The sequence below is a fragment of the Scyliorhinus torazame genome, chromosome 17 (assembly GCF_047496885.1).
Source record: "Scyliorhinus torazame isolate Kashiwa2021f chromosome 17, sScyTor2.1, whole genome shotgun sequence".
In the NCBI taxonomy this organism is placed as follows: Eukaryota; Metazoa; Chordata; class Chondrichthyes; order Carcharhiniformes; family Scyliorhinidae; genus Scyliorhinus; species Scyliorhinus torazame.
The window spans coordinates 24547642-24574646 of NC_092723.1; the positions used below are offsets into that span (position 1 = coordinate 24547642).

General features: G+C 50.1%; 1 protein-coding gene and 1 long non-coding RNA gene across 8 annotated transcripts in view; one reads left to right on the plus strand and one right to left on the minus strand.

Annotated features, from left to right (window-relative positions):
- The window catches only part of LOC140393790 (uncharacterized), a 275755-nt gene that overhangs the window by 163425 nt on the left and 85325 nt on the right, over positions 1 to 27005 (plus strand). The window lies entirely within an intron of this gene.
- mdfi (MyoD family inhibitor) overlaps positions 1 to 27005 on the minus strand; it is a 132181-nt gene that overhangs the window by 3611 nt on the left and 101565 nt on the right. For all 7 annotated transcript variants that reach the window (XM_072480221.1, XM_072480220.1, XM_072480217.1 and 4 more), the window contains exon 4: positions 6792 to 7118. In XM_072480221.1, coding sequence (XP_072336322.1) covers positions 6792 to 7118 — 327 coding nt within the window. The remainder of the gene's footprint in view (positions 1 to 6791; positions 7119 to 27005) is intronic.

The window sequence follows — 27005 nt, forward strand, 5'->3', positions numbered from 1 at the left end:
CCAGAGCTCACTGGACAGTGATCAGGATCAGGAACCCTGGCTGATTTTCCCCCTCTCTCTCTAACGCAGAGCGCGCTGGACAGAGTTCAGTGTTCAGGATCAGGAACCCTGGCTGACTTCCCCCCACTCTCTCACCCAGGGATCACTGGACATTGACCAGGAGCAGAAACCTGGCTGATTTCCCTTCTCTCTCTCTAACCCAGAGCTCACTGGACAGTGACCAGGAGCAGGAACCCTGGCTGATTTCCCCCTCTCTCTAACCCAGAGCTCACTGGACAGTGATCAGGATCAGGAACCCTGGCTGATTTCCACCTCTCTTTCTAACCCAGAGGTCACTGGACAATGATCAGGATCAGGAACCCTGGCTGATTTTCCCTCTCTCTCTAACCCAGAGCTCACTGGACAGTGATCAGGATCAGGAACCCTGGCTGATTTTCCCCCCTCTCTCTCTCTAACGCAGAGCGCGCTGGACAGAGTTCAGTGTTCAGGATCAGGAACCCTGGCTGACTTCCCCCCGCTCTCTCACCCAGGGATCACTGGACATTGACCAGGAGCAGGAACCTGGCTGATTACCCCACCTCCCCGCTCTCTCACCCAGGGATCACTGGACAGTGATCAGGAGCAGGAACCTGGCTGATTTCCCGTCTCTCTTTCTAACCCAGAGCTCACTGGACAATGATCAGGATCAGGAACCCTGGCTAATTTTCCCTCTCGCTCTAACCCAGAGCTCACTGGACAGTGATCAGGAGCAGGAACTCAGGCTGATTTACCTTCTCTCTCTCTAACCCAGAGCTCACTGGAAAGTGATCAGGATCAGGAACCCTGGCTGATTTCCCCCTCTCTCTCTAACCCAGAGCTCACTGGGCAGTGACCAGGAGCAGGAACACTGGCTGATTTCCCCCTCTCTCTAACCCAGAGCTCACTGGACAGTGATCAGGATCAGGAACACTGGCTGATTTATCCCTCTCTTTCGAACCCAGAGCTCACTGGACAATGATCAGGATCAGGAACCCTGGCTGATTTTCCCTCTCTCTCTAACCCAGAGCTCACTGGACAGTGATCAGGATCAGGAACCCTGGCTGATTTCCCCCTCTCTCTCTAACCCAGGGATCACTGGACATTGGCCAGGGGCAGGAACCCTGGCTGATTTCCCCTCTCTCTTTCTAACCCAGACCTCACTGGACAATGATCAGGAACCCTGGCTGATTTCCCCCTCTCTCTAACCCAGAGCTCACTGGACAGTGATCAGGATCAGGAACCCTGGCTGATTTCCCCCTCTCCTTCTAACCCAGAGGTCACTGGACAATCATCAGGATCAGGAACCCTGGCTGATTTTCCCTCTCTCTCTAACCCAGAGCTCACTGGACAGTGATCAGGATCAGGAACCCTGGCTGATATTCCCCCTCTCTCTCTCTCTAACGCAGAGTGCGCTGGACAGAGTTCAGTGTTCAGGATCAGGAACCCTGGCTGACTTCCCCCCCGCTCTCTCACCCAGGGATCACTGGACATTGACCAGGAGCAGGAACCTGGCTGATTACCCCCCCCCCCCACCCCCCACACTGCTCTCTCACCCAGGGATCACTGGACAGTGATCAGGAGCAGGAACCTGGCTGATTTCCAGTCTCTCTTTCTAACCCAGAGCTCACTGGACAATGATCAGGATCAGGAACCCTGGCTGATTTTCCCTCTCTCTCTAACCCAGAGCTCACTGGACAGTGATCAGGAGCAGGAACTCAGGCTGATTTACCTTCTCTCTCTCTAACCCAGAGCTCACTGGAAAGTGATCAGGACCCCTGGCTGATTTCCCCCTCACTCTCTAACCCAGAGCTCACTGGGCAGTGACCAGGAGCAGGAACACTGGCTGATTTCCCCCTCTCTCTAACCCAGAGCTCACTGGACAGTGATCAGGATCAGGAACACTGGCTGATTTATCCCTCTCTTTCGAACCCAGAGCTCACTGGAAAATGATCAGGACCAGGAACCCTGGCTGATTTTCCCTCTCTCTCTAACCCAGAGCTCACTGGACAGTGATCAGGAGCAGGAACCCTGGTTGATTTCCCCCTCTCACTAACCCAGAGCTCACTGGACAGTGATCAGGATCAGGAACCCTGGCTGATTTCCCCCTCTCTCTCTAACCCAGTGCTCACTGGACAGTGACCAGGAGCAGGAACCCTGGCTGATTTCCCCCTCTCTCTAACCCAGAGCTCACTGGACAGTGATCAGGATCAGGAACCCTGGCTGATTTCCCCCTCTCTCTCTCTAACCCAGAGCTTACTGGACAGTGCTCAGGATCAGGAACTCTGGCTGAGATCCCCTCTCTCTGTAACCCAGAGCTCACTGGACAGTCATTAGGAGCAGGAACCCTGGCTGATTTCCCCCTCTCCCTCTAACCCAGAGCTCACTGGACAATAATCAGGATCAAGAACCCTGGCTGATTTCCCCCTCTCTCTCTGACCCAGAGCTCACTGGACAGTGATCAGGATCAAGAACCCTGGCTGATTTCCCCTCTCTCCCTCTAACCCAGAGCTCACTGGACAGTGATCAGGAGCAGGAACCATGGCTGATTTCCCCCTCTCTCTCTAACCCAGAGCTCACTGGACAGTGATCAGGAGCAGGAACACTGGCTGATTTCCCCGTCTCCCTCTAACCCAGAGCTCAGTGGACAGTGATCAGGAGCAGGAACACTGGCTGATTTCCCCCTCTCTCTCTCTAACCCAGAGCTCACTGGACAGTGATCAGGAGCAGGAACCCTGGCTGATTTCCCCCTCTCCCTCTAACCCAGAGCTCACTGGACAGTGACCAGGAGCAGGAACCCTGGCTGATTTCCCCCTCTCTCTAACCCAGAGCTCACTGGACAATAATCAGGATCAAGAACCCTGGCTGATTTCCCTGACTCTCTCTAACCCACAGCTCACTGGACAGTGATCAGGATCAGGACCCCTGGCTGATTTCCCCTCTCTCTCTCTCTAACCCAGAGCTCACTGGACAGTGATCAGGAGCAGGACCCCTGGCTGATTTCCCCCTGTCCCTCTAACCTAGAGCTCACTGGTCAGTAAACGGGATCAGGAACCCTGGCTGATTTCACCTCTCTCTCTCTAACCCAGAGCTCACTGGTCAGTAAACGGGATCAGGAACCCTGGCTGATTTCCCATCTCTCTCTCTAACCCAGAGCTCACTGGATAGTGATCAGGAGCAGGAACCCTGGTTGATTTCCCCCTCTCTCTAACCCAGAGCTTTCTGGACAGTGATCAGGAGCAGGAGCAGGAACCCTGGTTGATTTCCCCCTCTCTCTAACCCAGAGCTTTCTGGACAGTGATCAGGATCATGAACCCTGGCTGATTTCCCCCTCTCTCTAACCCAGAGCTCACTGGACAGTGATCAGGATCAGGAACCCTGGCTGATTTCCACCTCTCCCTCTAACACAGAGCTCACTGGACAATAATCAGGATCAAGAACCCTGGCTGATTTCCCCCTCTCTCTCTGACCCAGAGCTCACTGGACAGTGATCAGGATCAAGAACCCTGGCTGATTTCCCTCTCTCCCTCTAACCCAGAGCTCACTGGACAGTGATCAGGAGCAGGAACAATGGCTGATTTCCCCCTCTCTCTCTAACCCAGAGCTCACTGGACAGTGATCAGGAGCAGGAACACTGGCTGATTTCCCCGTCTCCCTCTAACCCAGAGCTCACTGGACAGTGATCAGGAGCAGGAACCCTGGCTGAATTCCCCCTCTCTCTCAAACCCAGAGCTCACTGGACAGTGATCAGGATCAGCAACCCTGGCTGATATCCCCTCTCTCTCTTTAACTCAGAGCTCAGTGGACGATGATCAGGATCAGGAACCCTGGCTAATTTCCCTGACTCTCTCTAACCCATAGCTCACTGGACAGTGATCAGGATCAGGACGCCTCGCTGATTTCCCTCTCTCTCTCTCTAACCCAGAGCTCACTGGACAGTGATCAGGAGCAGGACCCCTGGCTGATTTCCCCCTCTCCCTCTAACCCAGAGCTCACTGGTCAGTAAGCGGGATCAGGAACCCTGGCTGATTTCCCCTCTCTCTCTCTAACCCAGAGCTCACTGGTCAGTAAACGGGATCAGGAACCCTGGCTGATTTCCCCTCTCTCTCTCTAACCCAGAGTTCACTGGACAGTGATCAGGATCAGGAACCTTGGCTGATTTCCCCTTCGCTCTCTAACCCAGAGCTCACTGGACAGTGATCAGGATCAGGAACCCTGGCTGATTTCCCCCTCTCTCTCTAACCCAGAGCTCACTGGACAGTGACCAGGAGCAGGAACCCTGGCTGATTTCCCCCTCTCTCTCTCTAACCCAGAGCTCACTGGACGGTGATCAGGATCAGGAACACTAGCTGATTTCCCCCTCTCTTTCTAACCCAGAGCTCACTGGACAGTGATCAGGATCAGGAACCCTGGCTGAGATCCCCTCTCTCTGTAACCCAGAGCTCACTGGACAGTCATCAGGAGCAGGAACCCTGGCTGATTTCCCCCTCTCCCTCTAACCCAGAGCTCACTGGACAATAATCAGGATCAAGAACCCTGGCTGATTTCCCCCTCTCTCTCTGACCCAGAGCTCACTGGACAGTGATCAGGATCAAGAACCCTGGCTGATTTCCACTCTCTCGCTGTAACCCAGAGCTCGCTGGACAGTGATTAGGAGCAGGAACCCTGGCTGATTTCTCCCTCTCCCTCTAACCCAGAGCTCAGTGGACAGTGATCAGGAGCAGGAACACTGGCTGATTTCCCCCTCTCTCTCTCTAACCCAGAGCTCACTGGACAGTGATCAGGAGCAGGAACCTTGGTTGAATTTCCATCTCTCTCTGACTGAGAGCTCACTGGACAGTGATTAGGAGCAGGAACCCTGGCTGATTTCTCCCTCTCCCTCTAACCCAGAGCTCAGTGGACAGTGATCAGGAGCAGGAACACTGGCTGATTTCCCATCTCTCTCTCGAACCCAGAGCTCACTGGACAGTGATCAGCAGCAGGAACCCTGGCTGAATTCCCTTCTCTCTCTCTAACCCAGAGCTCACTGGACAGTGATCAGGATCAGGAACCCTGGCTGATTTCCCCCTCTCTCTCTAACCCAGAGCTCACTGGACAGTGATCAGGATCAGGAAACCTGGCTGATTTCCCTCTCTCTCTCTCTAACCCAGAGCTCACTGGACAGTGATCAGGAGCAGGAACCCTGGCTGATTTCCCTTCTGTCTCTCTAACCCAGAGCTCCCTGGACAGTGATCAGGAGCAGGAACCCTGGCTGATTTCCCTTCTGTCTCTCTAACCCAGAGCTCACTGGACAGTGATCAGGAGCAGGAACCCTGGCTGATTTCCCCTCTCTCTCTCTAACCCAGAGCTCACTGGACAATGATCAGGATCAGGAACCCTGGCTGATTTTCCCTCTCTCTCTAACCCAGAGCTCAGTGGACAGTGATCAGGAGCAGGAACCCTGGCTGATTTCCCCCTCTTTCTAACCCAGAGCTCACTGGACAGTGATCAGGAGCAAGAACCCTGGCTGATTTCCCTTCTCTCTTTCTAACCCAGAGCTCACTGCACAGTGATCAGGATCAGGAACCCTGGCTGATTTCCCATCTCTCTCTCTAACCCAGAGCTCACTGGACAGTGATCAGGTGCAGGAACCTTGGCTGATTTCCCTTCTCTCTCTCTAACCCAGAGCTCACTGGACAGTGATCAGGAGCAGGAACCCTGGCTGATTTCCCTTCTCTCTTTCTAACCCAGAGCTCACTGCACAGTGATCAGGAGCAGGAACCCTGGCTGATTTCCCGCTCTCTCTAACCCAGAGCTCACTGCACAGTGATCAGGATCAGGAACCCTGGCTGATTTCCCCTCTCTCTCTCTAACCCAGAGCTCACTGGACAGTGATCAGGATCAGGAACCCTGGCTGATTTCCCCTCTCTCTCTCTAACCCAGAGCTCACTGCACAGTGATCAGGAGCAGGAACCCTGGCTGATTTCCCGCTCTCTCTAACCCAGAGCTCACTGCACAGTGCTTTATTTGCAGTGGGCCTCACTGTTTTCTCAGGTGAGCTTGTCCTATGTTGTGAGAATTAACCAATCTGAATTCACTGCAGTTAATAGAATTGGATAGCACATCTCAGGAGGGTCTGGGCCACATTAACCCCGTCACTAACCCAGTGGGCTGTGGGCGGCAGCAACCCCCCCCCCCCCCCCCCCCCACTGACCCATCCAGGAGAGATCTGTTCCCAGCTGGATCGAGCCCAGGATCACAATGAGCAGTGGTGCTCTGTACCATACCAGCAGGGCTCTCAGCTAGACACTCGAAGAGGCCATGCTGTGGGATTTCAGTTTGAAGGTATTTTCTGACATCCAATTCAATTTCCCTTTTTGCGGCGCTCCAGTTCCTTGCTTCGCTCAGGTAGCCGTCGACTAAATTTTTGACAGGATGATCCACCATGGTGGGCATCACAGCAGCTCCTGATTTTGTCTGGACATCCAGAGCCATACACAGTCCCAAAAAGGTCCGTTGGATAATGACTAGGAACAGCATTTCTGCTTTTGTTCTTCACTTGTTTGCCTCGGCCAATACAGCCACTCCAGATAGTGTGAGCTCAAGGCCAGAGACAGGACCCAAGAGGACCCATTTATTTAATAGACAACAAGAAAGAGCCATTCAGCCCATTAAGACCATGCCAGTCCAGCTCCTGCGCTATGATTTCTACTTATTAAGTCTTTCTCGATCACAGGCCATCGATTTCAGAGATACAGGCGCTTAGTTCAATATGACGTACCTGAACCGACACTCACCTTCTTCTGCATCAGAAGGGATCTGAGATGCTGTGGACCTGGAACTGGATTTACTCTTCTTGCTGCTGTGGCTGTTGATGGATGGGTAGGACTGTAGCTGACCATGCTGCTTATCTGAGGTTAATGGCGTCAAGTGCTCCACATCACTGCCGCGCACTCGGTATCCAGTTGAAGCCTGGGTAACGGGGCTTCCCGATGGGGTTACAGCTTCAGTGTCGGTGCTGTTTGAGTGGGCTGCCTGTCTGTTGCCATTTTGAGTTAAAGTAGGACTCCCTCCAGCATCTTCTGGTGCTAAGCATCTTGCTGTAAGTGAGGCCTTAGGTTGATCTTAGAAATAAGATTTAAAATAAAGCTTTAATCACCAGGGTTACATTTACTTGTGACTGTCTGTGAGTACAGCTTTCCCTCAGTACTGACCCTCCGACAGTGCAGCACTCCCTCAGTACTGACCCTCCGACAGTGCGGCACTCCCTCGGTACTGACCCTCCGACAGTGAAGCACTCCCTCAGTATTGCCCCTCTGACAGTGCAGCACTCCCTCAGTACTGCCCCTCTGACAGTGCAGCACTCCCTCATACTGACCCTCTGACAGTGCAGCACTCCCTCGGTACTGACCCTCTGACAGCGCAGCACTCCATCAGTACTGCCCCTCTGACAGTTCAGCACTCCCTCATACTGACCCTCCGACAGTGCAGCACTCCCTCAGTGCTGACCCTCCGACAGTGCAGCACTCCCTCATACAGACCCTCTAACAGTGCAGCACTCCCTCAGTACTGCCCCTCTGACAGTGCAGCACTCCCACAGTACTGACCCTCTGACAGCGCAGCACTCCCCCAGTACTGACCCTCCGACAGTGCAGCACTGCCTGAGTACTGACCCTCCGACAGTGCAGCACTGCCTGAGTACTGACCCTCTGACAGTGCAGCACTCCCTCATACTGACCCTCTGACAGTGCAGCACTCCCTCAGTACTGACCCTCTGACAGTGCAGCACTCCCTCAGTGCTGACCCTCTGACAGTGCAGCACTCCCTCAGTACTGATCCTCTGACAGTGCAGCACTCCCTCAGTACTGACCCTCTGACAGTGCAGCACTCCCTCAAACCGACCCTCTGACAGTGCAGCACTCCCTCAGTGCTGAACCTCTGACAGTGCAGCACTCCCTCATACTGACTCTCTGACAGTGCAGCACTCCCTCAGTACTGACCCTCTGACAGTGCAGCACTCCCTCAGTACTGATCCTCTGACAATGCAGCACTCCCTCAGTACTGACCCTCCGACAGTGCAGCACTCCCGCATACTGACCCTCTGACAGTGCAGCACTCCCTCAGTACTGACCCTCTGACAGTGCAGCACTGCCTGAGTACTGACCCTCCGACAGTGCAGCACTCCCTCATACTGACCCTCTGACAGTGCAGCACTCCCTCAGTACTGACCCTCTGACAGTGCAGCACTCCCTCATACTGACTCTCTGACAGTGCAGCACTCCCTCATACTAACCCTCTGCAAGTGCAGCACTCCTTCATACTGATCCTCTGACAATGCGGCACTCCCTCATACTGACTCTCTGACAATGCAGCACTCCCTCAGTACTGTCCCTCCGACAGTGCAGCACTCCCTCAGTACTGACCCTCTGACAGTGCAGCACTCCCTCATACTGACCCTCTGACAGTGCAGCACTCCATCATACAGGCCCTCTGACAGTGCAGTACTCCCTCAGTATTGACCCTCTGACAGTGCAGCACTCCCTCATACTAACCTTCTGACAGTGCAGCACTCCCTCATTCTGACCCTCTGATAGTGCAGCACTCCCTCATACTGACTCTTTGACAGTGCAGCACTCCTTCATACTGACCCTCTGACAGTACAGCACTCCCTCATACTGACCCTCTGACAGTGCAGCACTCCCTCAGTACTGACCCTCTGACAGTGCAGCACTCCCTCAGTACTGACCCTCCGACAGTGCAGCACTCCCTGAGTACTGACCCCTACAGTGCAGCACTCCCTCAGTACTGACCCTCTGTCAGTGCAGCACTCCCTCAGTACTGGCCCTCCGACAATGCAGCACTCCCTCAGTACTGACGCTCTGACAGTGCAGCACTGCCTCAGTACTGACCCTCCGACAGTGCAGCACTCCCTCAGTACTGACCCTCTAACAGGGCAGCACTCCCTCAGTACTGACCCTCTGTCAGCGCAGCACTCCCTCAGTACTGACTCTCTGACAGCGCAGCACTCCCTCAGTACTGACCCTCTGACAGTGCAGCACTCCCTCAGTACTGACCCTCTGACAGAGCAGCACTCCCTCAGTTCTGACGCTCCGACAGTGCAGCACTCCCTCAGTACTGACCTTCTGACAGTGCAGCACTCCCTCAGTACTGACCATCTGACAGAGCAGCACTCCCTCAGTACTGACCTCCTGACACTGCAGTACTCCCTCTGTACTGACCTTCTGACAGTGCAGCACTCCCTCAGTACTGACCATCTGACACAGCAGCACTCCCTCAGTACTGACCTTCTGACAGTGCAGCACTCTGTCAGTACTGACCCTCTGACAGTGCAGTGCTCCCTCAGTACTGACCCTCTGACAGTGCAGCACTCTCTCAGTATTGACCCTCTGACAGTGCGGCATTCCCTCAGTACTGACTCTCTGACAGTGCAGCACTCCCTCAGTACTGACTATCTGACAGAGCAGCACTCCCTCAGTACTGACCATCTGACAGTGCAGCACTCCCTCAGTACTGACCCTCTGACAGTGCAGCTCTTCCTCAATACTGACTCTCTGACAGTGCAGCACTCCCTCAGTACTGACTATCTGACAGAGCAGCACTCCCTCAGTACTGACCATCTGACAGTACAGCACTCCCTCAGTACTGACCCTCTGACAGTGCGGCACTCCCTCAGTACTGACTCTCTGACAGTGCGGCACTCCCTCAGTACTGACTCTCTGACAGTGTAGCTCTCCTTCAGTACTGCATCGGTAATGTTGACCACTCATATTCTGCAGTCCAGATTGAAGTCACATAGTTTTTCTTCCAGAGGGGTGGAGGATGACCCACAGAAACAGGTCAGTAAATGCAAGGCAGGTGCGGCTGATGAGGTTTCAATTAATAAAAGCTCCACGTCTGCTCTGAGCTCATGCTGCCTGAATCCTGATTTAATTAATATGGCCCCGTTTTTATACAAATACACTGCATTATCTGCACATGCTAATTTAAATATGTGCATTGGAGAGAATATAAAGACCTTGGGAAACTGAAATCAATCATCTCACTTCACATCAAGTCACTGGAGCAATTTAATTTTAACTTTTTAATTGAAGAAACATTCTGTAGATGATTCCTGTCTGAATCAATTTGCTTTGGATTGCTTTGAGATGTAATGCAGCTCCCTATTTTAATCTGGATTTGAAAACTTTATTCTAAAGTTTGAATTTTTCACTTATTCCCAGTCTGTACTTTCCTACCCCTATTTTTGTTTCTCTTCCTGGGGCGGGATTCTCCGCAATCGGCGCGATGTCCGCTGACCAGCGCCAAAAACGGCGCGAATCAGTCCGGCATCGCGCCGCCCCAAAGGTGCGGAATCCTCCGCATCTTGAGCGGCCGAGCCCTCACCGTGAGGGGCCAGGCCTGCGCCGGACTGATTTCCGCCCCGACAGCTGGCGGGAAAGGCCTTTGGTGCCCCGCCAGCTGACGCAGAAATGACTTTTATCGTGCGGCGCATGCGCGGGAGCGTCAGCGGCCGCTCACGGCATCCCCGCGCATGCGCAGTGGAGGGGGTCTCTTCCGCCTCCGCCATAGTGGAGGCCACGGCGAAGGCGGAAGGAAAAGAGTGCCCTAACGGCACAGACCCGCCCGCGGATCGGTGGGCCCCGATCGCGGGCCAGGCCACCGTGGGGGCACCCCTCGGGGCCAGATTGCCCCGCGCACCCCCCCAGAACCCCGGACCCCGCCCGCGCCGCCTTGTCCCGCCGGTAAGAGAGGTGGTTTGATTCTCGCCGGCGGGACAGGCATTCCAGCAGCAGGACTTCGGCCCATCGCGGGCCGGAGAATCGCCGGGGGGGGCCGCCAACCGCGCGGCGCGATTCCCGCCCCCGCCGAATATCCGGTGCCGGAGAATTCGGCAACCGATGGGGGCGGGATTTTCACGCCAGCCCCTGCCAATCCTCCGACCCGGTGGGGGGTCGAAGAATCCCGCCCCTGGTCTCTCAACTCCAAGAGTCAAAATCGTCTTTAAAAACTTTTTTTTAAAATAAATGTTTTAATTGGGTTTTTGAACAAAGTATATTTACCGTTATGTACACGGAATAAGAAATATATATTTACACATATATAGAAGAGAAGGGCACACCCAAACATACCCACAAAAACATAATAATTAAAAATAAAATGAAAAATAAAATAGAATAACTGTGCATTGTGCACCAGCTCACCAGCAGCAACTCTGTACAACTGGCAAAATTATTTACAGCACATAAGTAGGCAACTGTTTATGGCGGGGAGGGAGAGGGGGTGGAGACTGGGGAGGTAAATATACATTTGGATGCCGGAGAAACAATTACAGAGGGCAATACTCGAATGGATTTGGTGTTGGTGTTGTCGCTTGCTTCTCCCGGACGGAGCTCGCTGCCGTTGTCGTCTCGCGCTCACCTCCGCTTCAACCGTATCGTCTTAAAAAACTGAAGACCGCCTCTGAGTGGTCAGCTTATCATCAAAGACTAGAGCTATCGGTACAAGAATGTAAACCAGGCAATGAGGAATGTACACATCAGGCCCATTCAACCTGAGAGGAGAGACTGATCTGCTACTCCGGGGTTCCTGTGGAAGGGAAAAGAGAATACCCAAACCAAACAGGGCAGAGAGTTCCCCAAACATTAACTTTCCTGGTGGTCTTTAAGATGCTGAGGGGTGCAGTGAGCTCGTATTTTCAGCGTTCGTTCTGGATCTCCAGCATTTATATTTTGTATCAATGGCCTGAAAAAGAACTGGCTATTCTGTGCTGTACTACGGCACGACCTAACACACAGCATTGCTACTGGATCTTCAGCAAGCTGTGTCAAACTGACCCTGTTAGAAATATGAAAACACTCACTGCAAATTTCCCACTCCTTTCTTCTAAACATCAGCTATGTTTCGAGAGTCAGTTGCACAACATTGGAACACAGGACTGGCAAATAGGGTCTGTCACTGTATAACATTGAGGTACAGTACAGGTGCGGGCAGGTCTGACATTGTATAGCACTGGGTATAGTACAGGCAGGACAGGTCTGTCACTGTATAACACTGGGGTACAGTACTGGTGGGGACGGGTCTGTCACTGTATTAAACTGGGGTACAGTACTGGTGGGGACAGGTCTGTCACTGTATTAAACTGGGGTACAGTACTGGTGGGGACAGGTCTGTCACTGTAAAACACTGTGAGACAGTACTAGTGGGGACAGGTCTGTCACTGTATTAAACTGGGGTACAGTACTGGTGGGGACAGGTCTGTCACTGTAAAACACTGTGAGACAGTACTAGTGGGGACAGGTCTGTCACTGCATTAAACTGGGGTACAGTACTGGTGGGGACAGGTCTGTTACTGTATTAAACTGGGGTACAGTACTGGTGGGAATGGGTCTGTCACTTTCTAACACTGTGGTACAGTATTGGTGGGGACAGGTCAGTCACTGTGTAACACTGTGGGACAGTACTAGTGGGGACAGGTCTGTCACTGTATAACACTGGGGTACAGTACTGGTGGGGATAGGTCTGTCACTGTATAACACTGGGGTACAGTACTGGTAGGGACAGGTCTGTCACTGTATAACATTGGGGTACAGTACTAGTGGGGACAGGTCTGTCACTGTATAACACTGGGGTACAGTACTGGTAGGGACAGGTCTGTCTCTGTATAACACTGGGGTACAGTACGAGTGGGGACAGGTCTGTCACTGTATAACACTGGGCGTCACTAGCCACTAGCCTCTCACCAGCCCAACTGTTGATGGGTCGCGCCCTCAGGACCACTGTGCCATCCATTCTGCTACCCACAACCAACCATGCTCCGGTACTGCACAGGATGCAACAGCAGCGTGTTCGCCAGAAGATGGCATATGACACATGGGCAACTGATCTTCCCGCCCTGGCGCCTGGAGACGACGTCCGCATCCAGCTACCAGAAGGTGGCTGGTCAGCACCTGCCGAAGTTCACCGACGTGTGGCTCACCGCTCGTTCCTGGGTCGCATGCCTGATGGCTCCATTCGCAGGCGCAATCGCTGGGCTCTTCGTCTACTTCCACGCTCGCTACGGGAACTTACACCGGTACCACGCCCTCCTGTTGTTCCTGATGTTTACTTCGTGGAGCTTCCTGCCACCATGCCCGTTCCGTCGTCGCCCGTGGCCAGGCCCATTCCTCAGCCGGTGGATCCTGACCCACCCTTGAGGCGGTCAACCCGAATTCGTCGCCCACCTACTAGACTGGACTTATGAGCCTGTTTGAACATTGAACTCATAATACCACTGTGTTAATATGTTTCTATCTTTCCTTGTCGTTACAGGAGTTCGTTTTGTCATTCAACATTTCCCCGTCCTTTGTTTATGGTACAACCTCGTTGCTATGTCACACCTGACATCGCCCCTTGTATATAGTTTAGCCTCATGTACATTCTGTAGATATTGCACACACACACATTCAGCTGCACTCAGTACACATCTCTATTTATAACCACATAGGCACATGTTCTTGTAAAAAAGGGGGGATGTCATGATATTCAGATGAACATCATGGTGCAAACATACATACATACTAATGGACAGATCAATGGACCAATCAATACACACACAACACCACAGCCAATCACAGGCAAGAGCATACACACTATAAAACAGGGAACACGACACTTCCGGCTCATTCCAGCAGGAGACAGCTCAGGGCACAGAGCTCACAGCAAGCCACTCAGACATCCACCATGTGCTGAGTGCCACTCCAAGATAGTGTTAGGAATAGGTCCACAGATTCAAGGGTTATGATCGAACCACAGTAACCAGTTTACCACTGTAAATATATGTTAGTAATAAAACTGAGTTGTACCATTCGCAACCGTGTTGGTTCGTCTGTGTAGCAGAGCACCCAACACATCAACATCCTTGTAAATCTCTTCTGCACTCTTTCCAGTTTAATAACATCTTTCCTATATCAAGACAAACAAAACTGAACACAATATTCCAGCTGCGGCCTCACCAACGGCCTATACAACTGCAGTATAACTTCCCAACTTCTATACTCAATGCCCTGACTGATAAAGGCCAGCATGCTAAAAGCCTTCTTCAATGCTCTATCTACCTGTAACTCCACCTTTAGAGAACCATGCACCTGAACTCACAGGTCCCTCTGTTCCACAATACGCCCTAAGGTCCTACCATTCACCGTGAAAGTCCGACCTTGATTTGACTTTCCAAAATGCAACACCTCACACTTATTTGTATTGAACTCCATTTGCCATTTCTCAGTCCACTTCCCCAGCTGATCAAGATCCTGCTGCAATTTTTGATAACCTTCCTCACTGTCTACAATGTCACCTATTTTAGTGTGTAGCCACCTGGGTTGGCCACTTCCCGACCTAAAATGGAGATCCGCAAAGACTGCAGGGAAATTCAGCCAACACAGGCAAAAACTAGCAAGTGCAAAATCCTGTTTATTACAACTTGCAAAAGCCCAGACAGCACTGAAACTCACAGCCATCGGCATACTAATGAGCGATCCCCGGGTACAATTGAAACATGTAAGGTGAATAAGGCCAAGCCAGACTCCTCGGCGCCAGCAGGAGCCAAGACAAAGGAAGGCCAACGGACACTCAGGGACCGCCCAGCGATCAGGGAACAACTCCAGTATTGGAGAAATTGATCCAAGTGATCGGAACGTAGTCCAATCACTTGGAACCAGATATGGGGTCTGCCCCAAATGGCGCGAAGCCCCTGGGGACTATAAAGTAAAGCCCCCAAGTTCAAATCGGTCTCCTTGGCAGGGTCACTCAGCAACTCGAATCAATCCTTGACAGTGACCTGCCTAGCTGCCGCATCAACCAAGTAAGTCTCCAGTCAACGCACGCTACGAGATAGGCGCTACTATCTACCAGTCCATACAAGCTTTGAATCCTGCAGGCTCAGAATTGAACGTAAGGCCATTTGTTCCCCTGACCTGGTGGGCCAGTTCCGAAGCTAAGTATAGGCCTATAGTTTTAGAGATAATCTAGTAAGTAGAGTTTTATACATGAGTAGTGATTGACTGTGTATAATAAATGTGTTTTGATTTGAATCTTACTAATTGGTGTGTCGAGTTATTGATCAGTACTTGAACTTGAACCTCGTGGCGGTATCATAAAGATACCCGGCGACTCTAGAGGAAAGGTTATAGAAACAGAGCAAATTAAGTAAAGATACAACGGGCAACGAATTAAGAGCCAACCAAAGTTAGCAACATTTACTGGCGACATCCTGACGGGACCCGACTGAGAAGTGGCCTAACCACTCCGGGAGAACCCAAAATTTGAATTAGAATCCAAGCAACAAGTGTTATCTGCAAACTTACTGATCATGGCTTGTACATTCTCATCCAAATCGTTGATATAGATAACAAACAGCAATATGTCCAGCACTGACCCCTGAGGCACATCTCTCGTCACAGGCCTCCAGTACAATGGTTCTGTGGTGTGCTGGTGAGAAATGTCAGTTACGCGATAGGATTGGGTGGTACAATTTGAGGGAATGATTACCGGCATGTGCTGGACTGAGCATAGCTAACTTACAGTGTGAATATGTTAAATTACAACATTGCGGGTCTCCCATGGTGCTGCTCATGGCTAGGTTGGTACCTACAGTCCAGCTGTGATGTTGAGTCGATGTGGTAGACCAATGATTTACGTGATATTCTCCTTCAGGCCATACCTCAGATACACTCATCTGAATAAATACACCTTGAATTCAATTTGTCAGAACTGTTTGACAGAACTTTCTGGAGATTGGTGACTGCTTACGAATCCCTTAACTTGCATCCTTGGAGACAAGAGTTCTCAAAACCAGGAAATAAATGATCGGCTTTCTTTAACTTTTCTATGCTTCTGATATTTTGAAGTTTAAATTTTATGTACAGGAGGGAAGCACGAGCTGCCAAAATGGTTGCACATATATTTGAATTGGCAAGACTGACAATATTGTTTCAATGAATTTTATAATATTTGTAGCAATGATGTGGGATATCAGGGGCGCGATTCTCCGACCCACCACCGGGTCGGAGAATCGCCGGGGGCTGGCGTGAATCCCGCCCCTGCCGTGTCCCGAATTCTCCGCCACCAGAGATTCGGCGGGCTCACCCCCGGCGATTCTCCGGCCCGTGATGGGCCGAAGTCCTGCGCTGTCAACCCTCTCCCGCCGGCATGGATTAAACCACCTTTTGAACCGCAAGACAAGACGGTGCGGGCAGCCTCCGGGGTCCTGGAGGGTGCTCCCACGGTGGCCTGGACCGTGATCACACCGAAAGAGTGGGGGCACTCTTTTTCTTCCGCCTTCACCATGGTCTTCACTATGGCAGAGGCGGAAGAGACCCCCTCCCCTGCGCATGCGCGGGGATGACGTCAGCAGCCGCTGACGCTCCCGCGCATGCGTCGCCCGGCGAAGACCTTTCGGCGGCGGCTGGCGTGGCACAATAGGCCTTTCCCGCCAGCCGGCGGAGCGGAAACCACTCCGGCGTGGGCCTAGTCCCTCAAATTGAGGGCTTGGCCCCTAAAGGTGCGGAGACCCCCGCACCTTTGGGGCAGCCCGACGACGGAGTGGTTCCCGCCACTCCATCACGCCGGGACCCCCCGCCCCGCCGGGTAGGGGAGAATCGCGCCCCAGCTTCTTTGAATTCTCACTTTCTGGGATATCAATGCTTATTTCTTGGTGGAATAGGAGAAATGTCATACTTACGGTTATGTAATAGCTCACTGAGGCATCAGTCTGGACAAGGCCAAGATCCCAACAACATGCTTCAACTCTAATATCATGACTGGATCCCAGGGAGGTGCTACGCTGAGGGATTGTTGTGTCTCACTGGGGGTGGCAACAGGGACCTCAGGGCCGGGATGTGAAATCATGGGCCCTTCCCCTTAATCATACCTGGTATTTTTTCCCCTTTCCACCAAAGAGGTCCTAGTAAGATGATAACTCTCATTGTTGGCATCTGTCCATAAATATCAGAATTCCTGCCGTGCAGGCGGCCATTCGGCCCATAGAGTCTGTACTGACCCTCCGAAAGAGCAACCCACTCCTTTGCCCTGCCCATGTAACCCCACCTGACCTTTGGACACTAAGAGGCAATTTTATGTGGTCTAATCTACCTAACCTGCACATCTTTGGACTGTGGGGGAAACTGGAATGCCCAGAGGAAACCCATGCAGACACAAGGAGAGAATGCAAACTCGACTTAGATAGTCACGCGAGGTCGGAATCCAACCAAGGTCCCTGGTGCTGTGAGGCAGCAGTGCTAACCAATGTGCCACCCCGATATATACAGCATGGAAGGGTGACACGGTGGTGCAGTGGTTAGCACTGCTGCCTCACGGCACTGAGGACCCAGGTTTGATTCCGGCCCCAGGTAACTGTCCGTCAGGAGATCGCACATTCTCCCCGTGTTTGTGTGTGTTTCACCCCACAACCCAAAGATGTGCAGGGTGGGTGGATTGGTCACGCTAACTTGCCCCTTTGGAAAAATTTTAAAATATATATATACAGCATGGATCATTAATATTAAGAGCAGCAACAATCTAATGCAGCGTTAGTTTAAGTGCACCCAATAAGGCCTCCCACCATGACTATGAGACAAACCGGAGAGTACAAATTCCACTTAAGAAACATTATGCAATATTGATAAATTGACAAGAAAATATTTCATTATCTCAATATCCTGTATCCTGTAGAAAGATAGCCTAGGGGATTAATAATGTAAAATAAGGAGATGGCAGATGAATTGAGCTTGTATTTTGCATCAGTCTTCACAATAGAAGATACCCGTTACATCACAAAAATAACTGTAAATCAGGTTATGGAAGGAAGACGGAAGCGGGAAAATTGCAATCATGAGGGAAGTGGTATTGAGCAAATAGTTGGAGCTGTGAGCTAACAAATCCCCTGGTCTGGATGAACTCCACCCTATGGCCTTGAAAGAAGTGTCGAGTGAGATAGTTGAGGCATTGGTTTTAATTTTCCAAAATTCCCTAGATTCTATGATGATTCCATTACATTGGAAAATAGTGAATGTAAATCCTTTATTCAAAAAGGGAAGGAGAGAGAAAGCAGGAAACAACAGGCCAGTTAGCTTAGCATTTGACAGGGAAAACAGGCCTTCAGGACGCGCGACAACGTAGAATCGCCGAGCAGAAACTTATCGCCAAGTTCCGCACACATGAGTGCGGTCTCAACCGGGACCTGGGATTCATGTCGCATTACATTCATCCCCCACCATCTGGCCTGGGCTTGCGAAATCCTACCAACTGTCCTGGCTTGAGACAATTCACACCTCTTTAACCTGGGGTTACCCCAATCTCAGGATCTGTAAAGACTTAATTACCTGCAAATGCTCGCATTCTAAGCATTGTCTTGCATCTTAGAATTTGTCTATATATATGTTTCTGGAACATACCTCTTCATTCACCTGAGGAAGGAGCAATGCTCCGAAAGCTAGTGATTTGAAACAAACCTGTTGGACTTTAACCTGGTGTTGTAAGACTTCATACAGGGAAAACGTTAGTAAAGGAGCTTGGAAAAATTCAGACAATCAGGCAGAGTCACCATGGTTTTGTGAAAGGAAAATCATGTTTAACCAATTTATTGGAGTTCTTTGAAGAAACATAAGCTGTGGATTAAGGGGGGCCAATAGATGTACTGTACTTCGATCTCCAGCAAGCATTTGATAAGGTACCACATCAGAGGTTATCGTGAAAAATAATACATCATTGTGTAGGGGGTAACATATTGGCATGGATAGAAGATTGGCCAGCTAACAGGAAACAGAGGCTCAGCATAAATGGGTCCTTTTATGGTTGGCAGGATGTAACGGGTCATGTGTCAAGGGCTCAGTGCTGGAGCCTGAATTCTTTACAGTTTAGGTAGATAAACGGACGGAAGGAATGGTGGCTATATTTGCTGATGACAGAAAGATTGTTAGGATAGTAGGCTGTGAAAAGGACACAGGGGGCTACAAAGCGGTATGGATAGGTTGTAATTGTAAATTTTGGCAGGGAAAAATAAAAAAAGAGCATGTTATCTAAATGGTGAAAGATTGCACAGATGCAGAGGGACCTGGGTGGCCTGGTGGATGAATCACAAAGGCTAGAATGCATGTACTGCAAGTAATTAGGAATGCTAATAGAATGTCATTGTTTATTGTGAAGGGGATTGAATACAAAAGTAGGGTGCTTGTGCTTCAGTTATACAGGGCATTGGTGAGACCACATCTCGAGTATTGTGAACAGAGCTTTGACAAAGAGTCATCAGACTCGAAACGTTAGCTCTTTTCTCTCCCTACAGATGCTGCCAGACCTGCTGAGATTTTCCAGCATTTTCTCTTTCGTTTCAGATTCCAGCATCCGCAGTAATTTGCTTTTATTTGCTATTGTGAACAGTATTGGTCTCTTTATTTAAGGATGAATGTAAAAACATTGGAAACAGTTCAGAGAAGGTTTACTAGACTAATACCTGGAATGGGCGGGTTGTGTAATGAGGAAAGGCTGGAATTTAGAAGAGGTGACTTGATTGAAACATATAAGATCCTGAGGGGTCTTCATCGCTACACTGTCACCATCAAACTCTACCAGGGCAGGTACAGCATGGGGTTAGATACAGAGCAAAGCTCCCTCTGCACTGTCTCCATCAAACACTCCCAGGGCAGGTACTGCACGGGGTTAGATCCAGAGTAAAGCTCCGTCTACACTGAGCCCATCAAACACTCCCAGGACAGATACAGCACAGGGTAGACAGAGTAAAGTCCAGTACTCTAAATGTTCCCCCCAAAACAGGAGGCTGGATTAATTTTAAAAAAAATAGATTTAGAGTAATCAATTATTTTTTTCCAATTAAGGGGCAATTCAGCGTGGCCAATCCACCTTCCTGCACATCTTTAGGGTGTGGGGGTGAGACCCATGCAGACACGGGGAGAATGTGCAAACTCCACACGGACAGTGACCCAGGGCCAGGATCGAACTCGGGTCCTCGACGCCATGAAGAGGCTCGATTAGTTTTTTTTTTTTTTTTTTAATTATTTTTTTTAATTAAAGTTTTGCAAAGTTTTTCATAATAAATAGTAATAATCCTAACACAGCAAAATAGAGTGAACATTAACATAGTGCAAAAAGAGAATATACGTTTGCTTATCACCCTTGCAGAGAGAGAGCACATCACATACTGATAGTCAGTGCGCCCAGGATCTACACTCCTGCTTACACGATTCTTAATGATTGTAGTATTGCTTCAGTATCATTCACACCCCGAACACTTCATGGTGAAATAGCTGAACATTGTGAAAACAGGCAAGCTTTTTTGAGCGAGAGTGTGAACTGAGCCCCCAAATAATTGCAATCTGTGGACATACAGCCTCCAGGAACTAAGAAGGCTGTGCAAACAATTGTCATGTTGCAATCACGCAGCCAGCAGCAAGGAAATCTTTTACCCAGTCTGATTCAGACCAGCTTGGTCCAGGTATGAGAGATGAAATGTCAACCAGTTAAGCTGTTCCATGTGGTATTCTTTTCATTTCGCAAATTTTAAACACTGGTCATACTAAAATATAATCTGAATAGTTTCTGAAATTGAAGCGTATTGCAAGAAGTTTTCATTTGGTGTGTTAAAGGAAATGGGAAATGTTTTTCTTTCACAGGGGCCTGGGGCACATTTGTCAGTTGTGACATGTTCATGTTTATTTTCGGTAAAAAATTCTGCTCAATGATTGCACTTCTCAAAAAGAAACAGAGCTCAGAGTTCAGGCAGAGATTATATTGGAATCCTGCAAGAATTAAAATAATCCCAACTTTCACTCTAATGTTGGGCGAGCATTTGGGGGAAATGGCATGACTGAAGAAAATGCGTTTTACACTGAGTCAGAAAGGAACGGCAGAGGCAGCCGACGGGAATGTCTCACTCTTAGGAACGAACGTTTTCACGAGTTCCTCACACTAGTCGTTGGGAGAAGGGGAGAGGAGTTTAAAGGAGATGGAGAAAATAAGGTCCTTCCAAAATGATGCCGGCATACTGGGTTGCTTTGGCAGAGGCAAGTAATGCCCAAAATGTAGCCTTGGTCCCGTGTAGCGAAGGATGGTGAAAATAATTGGCTGTTTGATAGCGAAGATCTGCACTCCTTGGATTTGGGGGAGCAAAGATGGGGCCGTACCAGGGGGGTTTGACCATTGTAAGAGTAAAGTCCCTCAGGAAAATAAAGACACCACGCACGTTATTGTTGCTGCAGATATTTCACTGGGCTAAGGGCTTTAAAAGTGAGAGAGCATTTGTGCTACAGGACGACGTTGCAGAAGTTCTCCCTCCCACTCACCCGATAACTTGGGGCTGGCACCAGATGCAAAACCCAAATGAAGCTGTCAGATTATCATTAAAAACCCAACTGAGTCACTGATGCCCTCATCCAGTTTGGCCTGTATGAAACTCCAGCCCGGCACAAAAATGATTGGCTCTCAAGTGCCTGGAAAGCCATTCACTGCATAAGGCTGGCAAAATAAGTCAAAACTTGACACTACCGAAAATACATTTTTACAACATTCTCACAGACATAAATCTATCCACAAAAACACACACAGACGCACAAATGCAAACTCCCTTGCATGCACACTTAACCTGTGCAGACAAAATTCTTGCCTTACACAAAACCCTCCCATTCAAACCTTGATTCTTAAAAGCGGCCAAAGAATAAAGCTGTTCATAAATACAAGCTTCCAATCTTACATTGCTGAATTCCAAGCCAGAATAAGTAATTTGAAAATTTACATGAGGAGTGTCCCTCTAAGCTGGCAGCAGCCCGGTCTGTTTTAAATCCTGACCGCCCAGGACACCAAATTATAGAATTTGTTTACTTCACTTTGAGGTTGAGTAGGCAAGGACTGAAAGAACTCACTCTTCGCTCCAAGTTCTATGTAATTCAACGTAGCACAAGGATTGAGCCAGGAACCTGCATGGTTTGTATGCCTACAGAGTGATATTCTACAGTATTATCAGTGGTTCTCTCTAAATGACAACTAAGCAATACTCTGCACTACTTGTCCACCTTCACACAACCATTGTTCAAACCCTGACATTCCAAAGAAGGTCGACCCTAGTTTCATTTGGGAACTGCACCTTCAGGCATCTCACTGGGAACCAATTCCTTTGTGGTGATATGCAGGTACACATAAATGTATATAGTTATATATTAGTGCACTTGGTGTCATAAGTTCATAAGATATAGGAGCAGAATTAGGCCATTCAGCCCATCGATTCTGATCTCCGAACAACAGGTAGTGTCAGACATCCATCGCGTGACTGAGGACATCCACTAGTTGGTAGTAGGACGTACAAGAGGCTGGTCGCAGTTAGAGTTGTTTCAGTAGAATTCATTTAGTAGTTATTGCCTGTTTAGAAATCTGTTAGTTATATTTCCACGTATGTATTAATAAATCACCTTTTAGTTAAGCAACTGGCTGTCCTGTTTGCAACGACCATCTCACAGAACACAACACCTTCAATTTCAATCCGAACACGAGGGGCCGGGATTCTCCTTTGCAAGTGTGTCCCGACTGCTGCTAGCGAGGATGGAGGATGTTCGCTGGCAGTGGGATTCTCTACAGCTGCTGCTTGTCAATGGGGTTTCCCATGCCGCTGGAAACCCTGCAGGATGGGCTGGGGCGGGGGGGGGGGGGTGGGGGGGGGTGCGGGGAGGGTGTAACGTTGCCGGCAGGTGCCAGAAAATGACAGGAGAATTCTGGCCAATATTTACCCTCCATCTCCTCTGAAATAATCTCAGCAGTGCCCGCTGCTTGGAGCCAGGTTCCACGGGCGGAATTCTCCGACTCCCCCGCCGGGTCGGAGAATCGTCGGCGGGCTGCGTGAATCATGCCACGCCGCCGGCGCCACTGGGGCCAGCGTGTTCAGCGCGAAACCGGTCGGGGTATGCGCCGATTCTCCGGCCCGGATGGGCCAAGCAGCCGGCATCAAAAAGCCGAGTCCCGCTGGCGCCGTTCTAACATCCTCTGAACCGGCGGGATCTTGGCGTTGAAGGGTCCGGGGGCGGCCTGTGGGTGGGGGGGGGGGGGGCCTCCATAGTGGCCTGGCCCGTGATCGGGGCCCACCAATCGGCGGGCCGGCCTCTCTGTCGGGGGGGCCTCCTGTCCTCCGCAACGGCTCCTGTAGCCCTGCGCCGCTTGGCGTTGGGGCCGGCGCGGGGAAGAAGGCCACTGCGCAGGTGCTAGTTGGCGCCGGCCCAACTGAGCATGCACGGACCCCGCGGCGCCGGGTTCAGGCCGGGATCGGCAGCTGGAGCGGCGTGGGCCAATGCTTCTTCACTGTTATACTCTCAAACTTCTCCCCAGTTGCCCCAATGGAGTTGTCAGTGCTCCGTGTTGAATCAAACCATGTGCTGTTGCATTAACATGCTTGTCACACACTTAACATGGTCACACATGTAAAACTGTGCCTCACTCACATCTGATTAACTTAAGGATTTATAGGGCAGCACGGTAGCACAAGTGGATAGCACTGTGGCTTCACAGCGCCAGGGTCCCAGGTTCGATTCGATTCTATGTATAAAACAAGTAACACTCCAAATGCCAAACATCCAATGAATAAACAGCATCTAAACTTTATAAAGTGGGTGCCTGAACGAGTCCTGGAATGTACGTATGCAAATCTTTGAAGATGGCAGAACAAGTTGAGAAGCCTGTTTGAAAATCACATGGGATCTTTGGTGTTGTACCCTCAATAACGACACTAGAGAGTAAAACGGTAAAGAAGGCTTTAATAAGCTAAGAACTAGCCTGGTGCCGAGATGGGTGCTAACTGGGTGCCGCCTACAAGGCGGCCCCTTCTATACGACTCCCAGGTAAGCGGAGCAGGAAGCGGAGTTCCCCAGGGTTCCAAGCCCGGTCTTAAAGGGGACATCGCCTTACATGATGATAAGGGTACAGTAATACAGTAACCGTTCATCACACTTGGTTTCAGTAAAAGGGACAGGACGTACAAAAGCATCGGGGTTTTCGTCAACCTTTAAAGGAATTTAGTTAGCCCTCAACTTGACCAATGTGTCCAATTTGAGGTACTGCACTTTAGGGAGGATGCTGAGGGGCTGCAGAGCTGGTTTTTTTTATTAATTACGGTATGTGGGCCTCGCTGGTTCAGCCAGCACTTGCCACCCCTAGTTGCCCTTCAGAAGGTGGTGGCAAGTAGCCTTCTTGAACCGCTGCAGTCCTTGAGGTGTAGGTACACCTACTGTGCTGTTTGGGAGGGTGTTCCAGGATATTGCCCCAGTGACAGTGAAGGAACGGTGATATATTTCCAAGTCAGGCTGGTGAGTGACTTGGAGGTGAACCTCCAGGTGCTGGGGTCCCCTGGTATCTGCTGCTCCTGTACTTCTAGATGGTAAAGGTCGTGGATTTAGAAGGTGCTGTCTGAGGAATCTTGGTGAGTTCCTGCAGTGTATCTGGTACAAGGTACATACGGCTGCCACTATTCTTCGGTGGTGGAAGGTTTGAATGTTTGTGGACGAGGAAGCAATCAAACTGACTGCTTTGTCCTGGATGGTGTCGAGCTTCCTGAGTGTTGTTGGAGCTGCGCTCATCCAGGCAAGTGGTGAGTATTCCATTACATAGATACATAAGAACATAAGAACATATGAACTAGGAGCAGGAGTAGGCCATCTGGCCCCTCGAGCCTGCTCCACCATTCAATGAGATCATGGCTGATCTTTTGTGGACTCAGCTCCACTTTCTGGCCCGAACACCATAACCCTTAATCCCTTTATTCTTCATAGAATAAATTCTACATCGAACATACAGTGCAGAAGGAGGCCATTTGGCCCATCGAGTCTGCACCGTCCCACTTAAGCCCTCACTTCCACCTTATCCCCAGAACCCAATAACCCCTCCTCACCTTTTTGGACACTAAGGGCAATTTCGCATGGCCAATCCACCTAACCTGCACGTCTTTGGACTGTGGGAGGAAACCGGAGCACCCGGATGAAACCCACGCAGACACGAGGAGAACGTGCAGACTCCGCACAGACAAGACCCAGCAGGGAATCGAACCTGGGACCCTGGCGCTGTGAAGCCACAGTGCTAGCCACGTGTGCTACTCTGCTGCCCTACACTGCCATCTACACTGCCTTGTAGATGGTAGACATGCTTTTTGGGGGGGGGGGGGTGGTGGGGGGGGGGGGGGGGGGGGGGGGGGGTCGGTCAGGAGGTTGAGTTACTCGCCGTAGGATTCCGAGCCTTTGACCTGCCCCCCTGGTAGCCACAGTATTAATATGGTTAGTCCAGTTCAGTTTCTGATCAATGGTAACCCCCAGGTTGTTGTTAGTGTGGGATTCAGTGATGGTAATGCCATTGAATGTCAAGGAGCGATAGTTAGATCCTCTTTTGTAGGAGATGGTCATTGCCTGGCACTTGTGTGGCGTGAATGTAACTTGTCACTTGTCAGCCAAGTTTGGATTTTGTCCAGATCTTGCTGGATTTGGACATGGACTGCTTTGTTATCCGAGGAGTCACAAATGGTGCTGAAGGGGAATTGGATAAATATCAGAAGAGGCAAAATTAGCAGGGCTACGGGGAAAGAGCGGGGGAATGGGACTCATTGGATAACCCTTTCACAGAACCCACACAAGCTTGATGGGCCAAATGGTCTGCTGTGGTGTACGATTCTGTGATTGTACAAGAATAAAAGAGAAAGAAAGCAAATGACCTTTGCTTGGCTCCTGGATGTTCTGCTATTTTTTGAAACATCAGTTAGACTCTGATGGCCTTATAGGATGAGGCTCCAGCAGACTCACCTTCATCTTAGTAGCAGAATAATACCTTGTAATTACTGGTTACAGTGCTTTCCTTATGAAACTGACCGACCGACCAGAAGCAATGCCACGGGAGGTCTGTTAATGTGTTGAACACATAGCAGGGAAAAAGAAAGTTAAAGTTAGTGAGCACTTAAAGGGCCCCGACAATTGAGCTTTAACTATTCATGTCATTTAAGCACTGTTGTCCAAGGTTCGTTCCCATGGTTACTCAAGGTTTAGCAGCTCATAGCACGCAGCCCACTCAAGAGTTGAAAATGTTTGATGTCTTCTGGGGCCATGGATTGGGTTTTGTGTCAGACCAATGCAAACTCCACAGGGAGTCCACAGCCTGAAGGGGGAGAAATTACGTTAATGAATAAAACATTACAGCTTGACGTAAAATGCTGCTTAAAGCTTTCAGGCTGTGATTCCTGTGATGTGGCACAGGGTTTGAAGCTGTTGAGGACTCCCTAATTTGATTGCAGGAATTTGACTTGAAGATTGCAAGTCAAAAGTGAAATACATCAGACCCCATGTTCACAGTAAAACGGTAGGCAGGGGAGTGGTAAGGCTGATTGAGGACCAAAATGGACATCTATCAGTGGAAGATGAAGGAGTGGCTGAGGCACTAAATGGGTTCTTTGCATCAGTGTTTATCAAGCAACAGGGCCTTGCCAAAGCAATGGTAAACAAGGAGATTTGTTGGGGTACTGGATGAGGTAGAATGGCAGCTAGTACTTAAATTGGGGGAAAAAAATCATCTGGTCTAGACAGAATGCAGAATCAAAGAATTTTTACAGCACAAAGAAGGCCATGTAGCCCATAGTGTCCGCACCAGCTCTCCAAATGAGCAATTCAGGTAGCGCCTCCTCCCCATAACTTTGCGCATTCTTCCTTTTCAAGAAACAGTCTAATTCCTTTTTGAATGTCTCAATTCAACCCGTCTCCAGCCACATCAGGCCGTGTGTACTAGACCCCAACCACTCACTATCTGAATAAGTTTGTTCTCGCATTTATTTTTTCTTCATACACCAATTACTTTAAACCTTTGCCCTGTCGTTCTTGATCCTTTCACAGTGGGAACAATTTCTCCCTCTGTACTCTGTCCAGAGCCCTCATGATTTTTAACACCTCCATTAAATCTCCTCTCAGCCTCATCTTCCCTGAGGAATACAGTCCCAACGT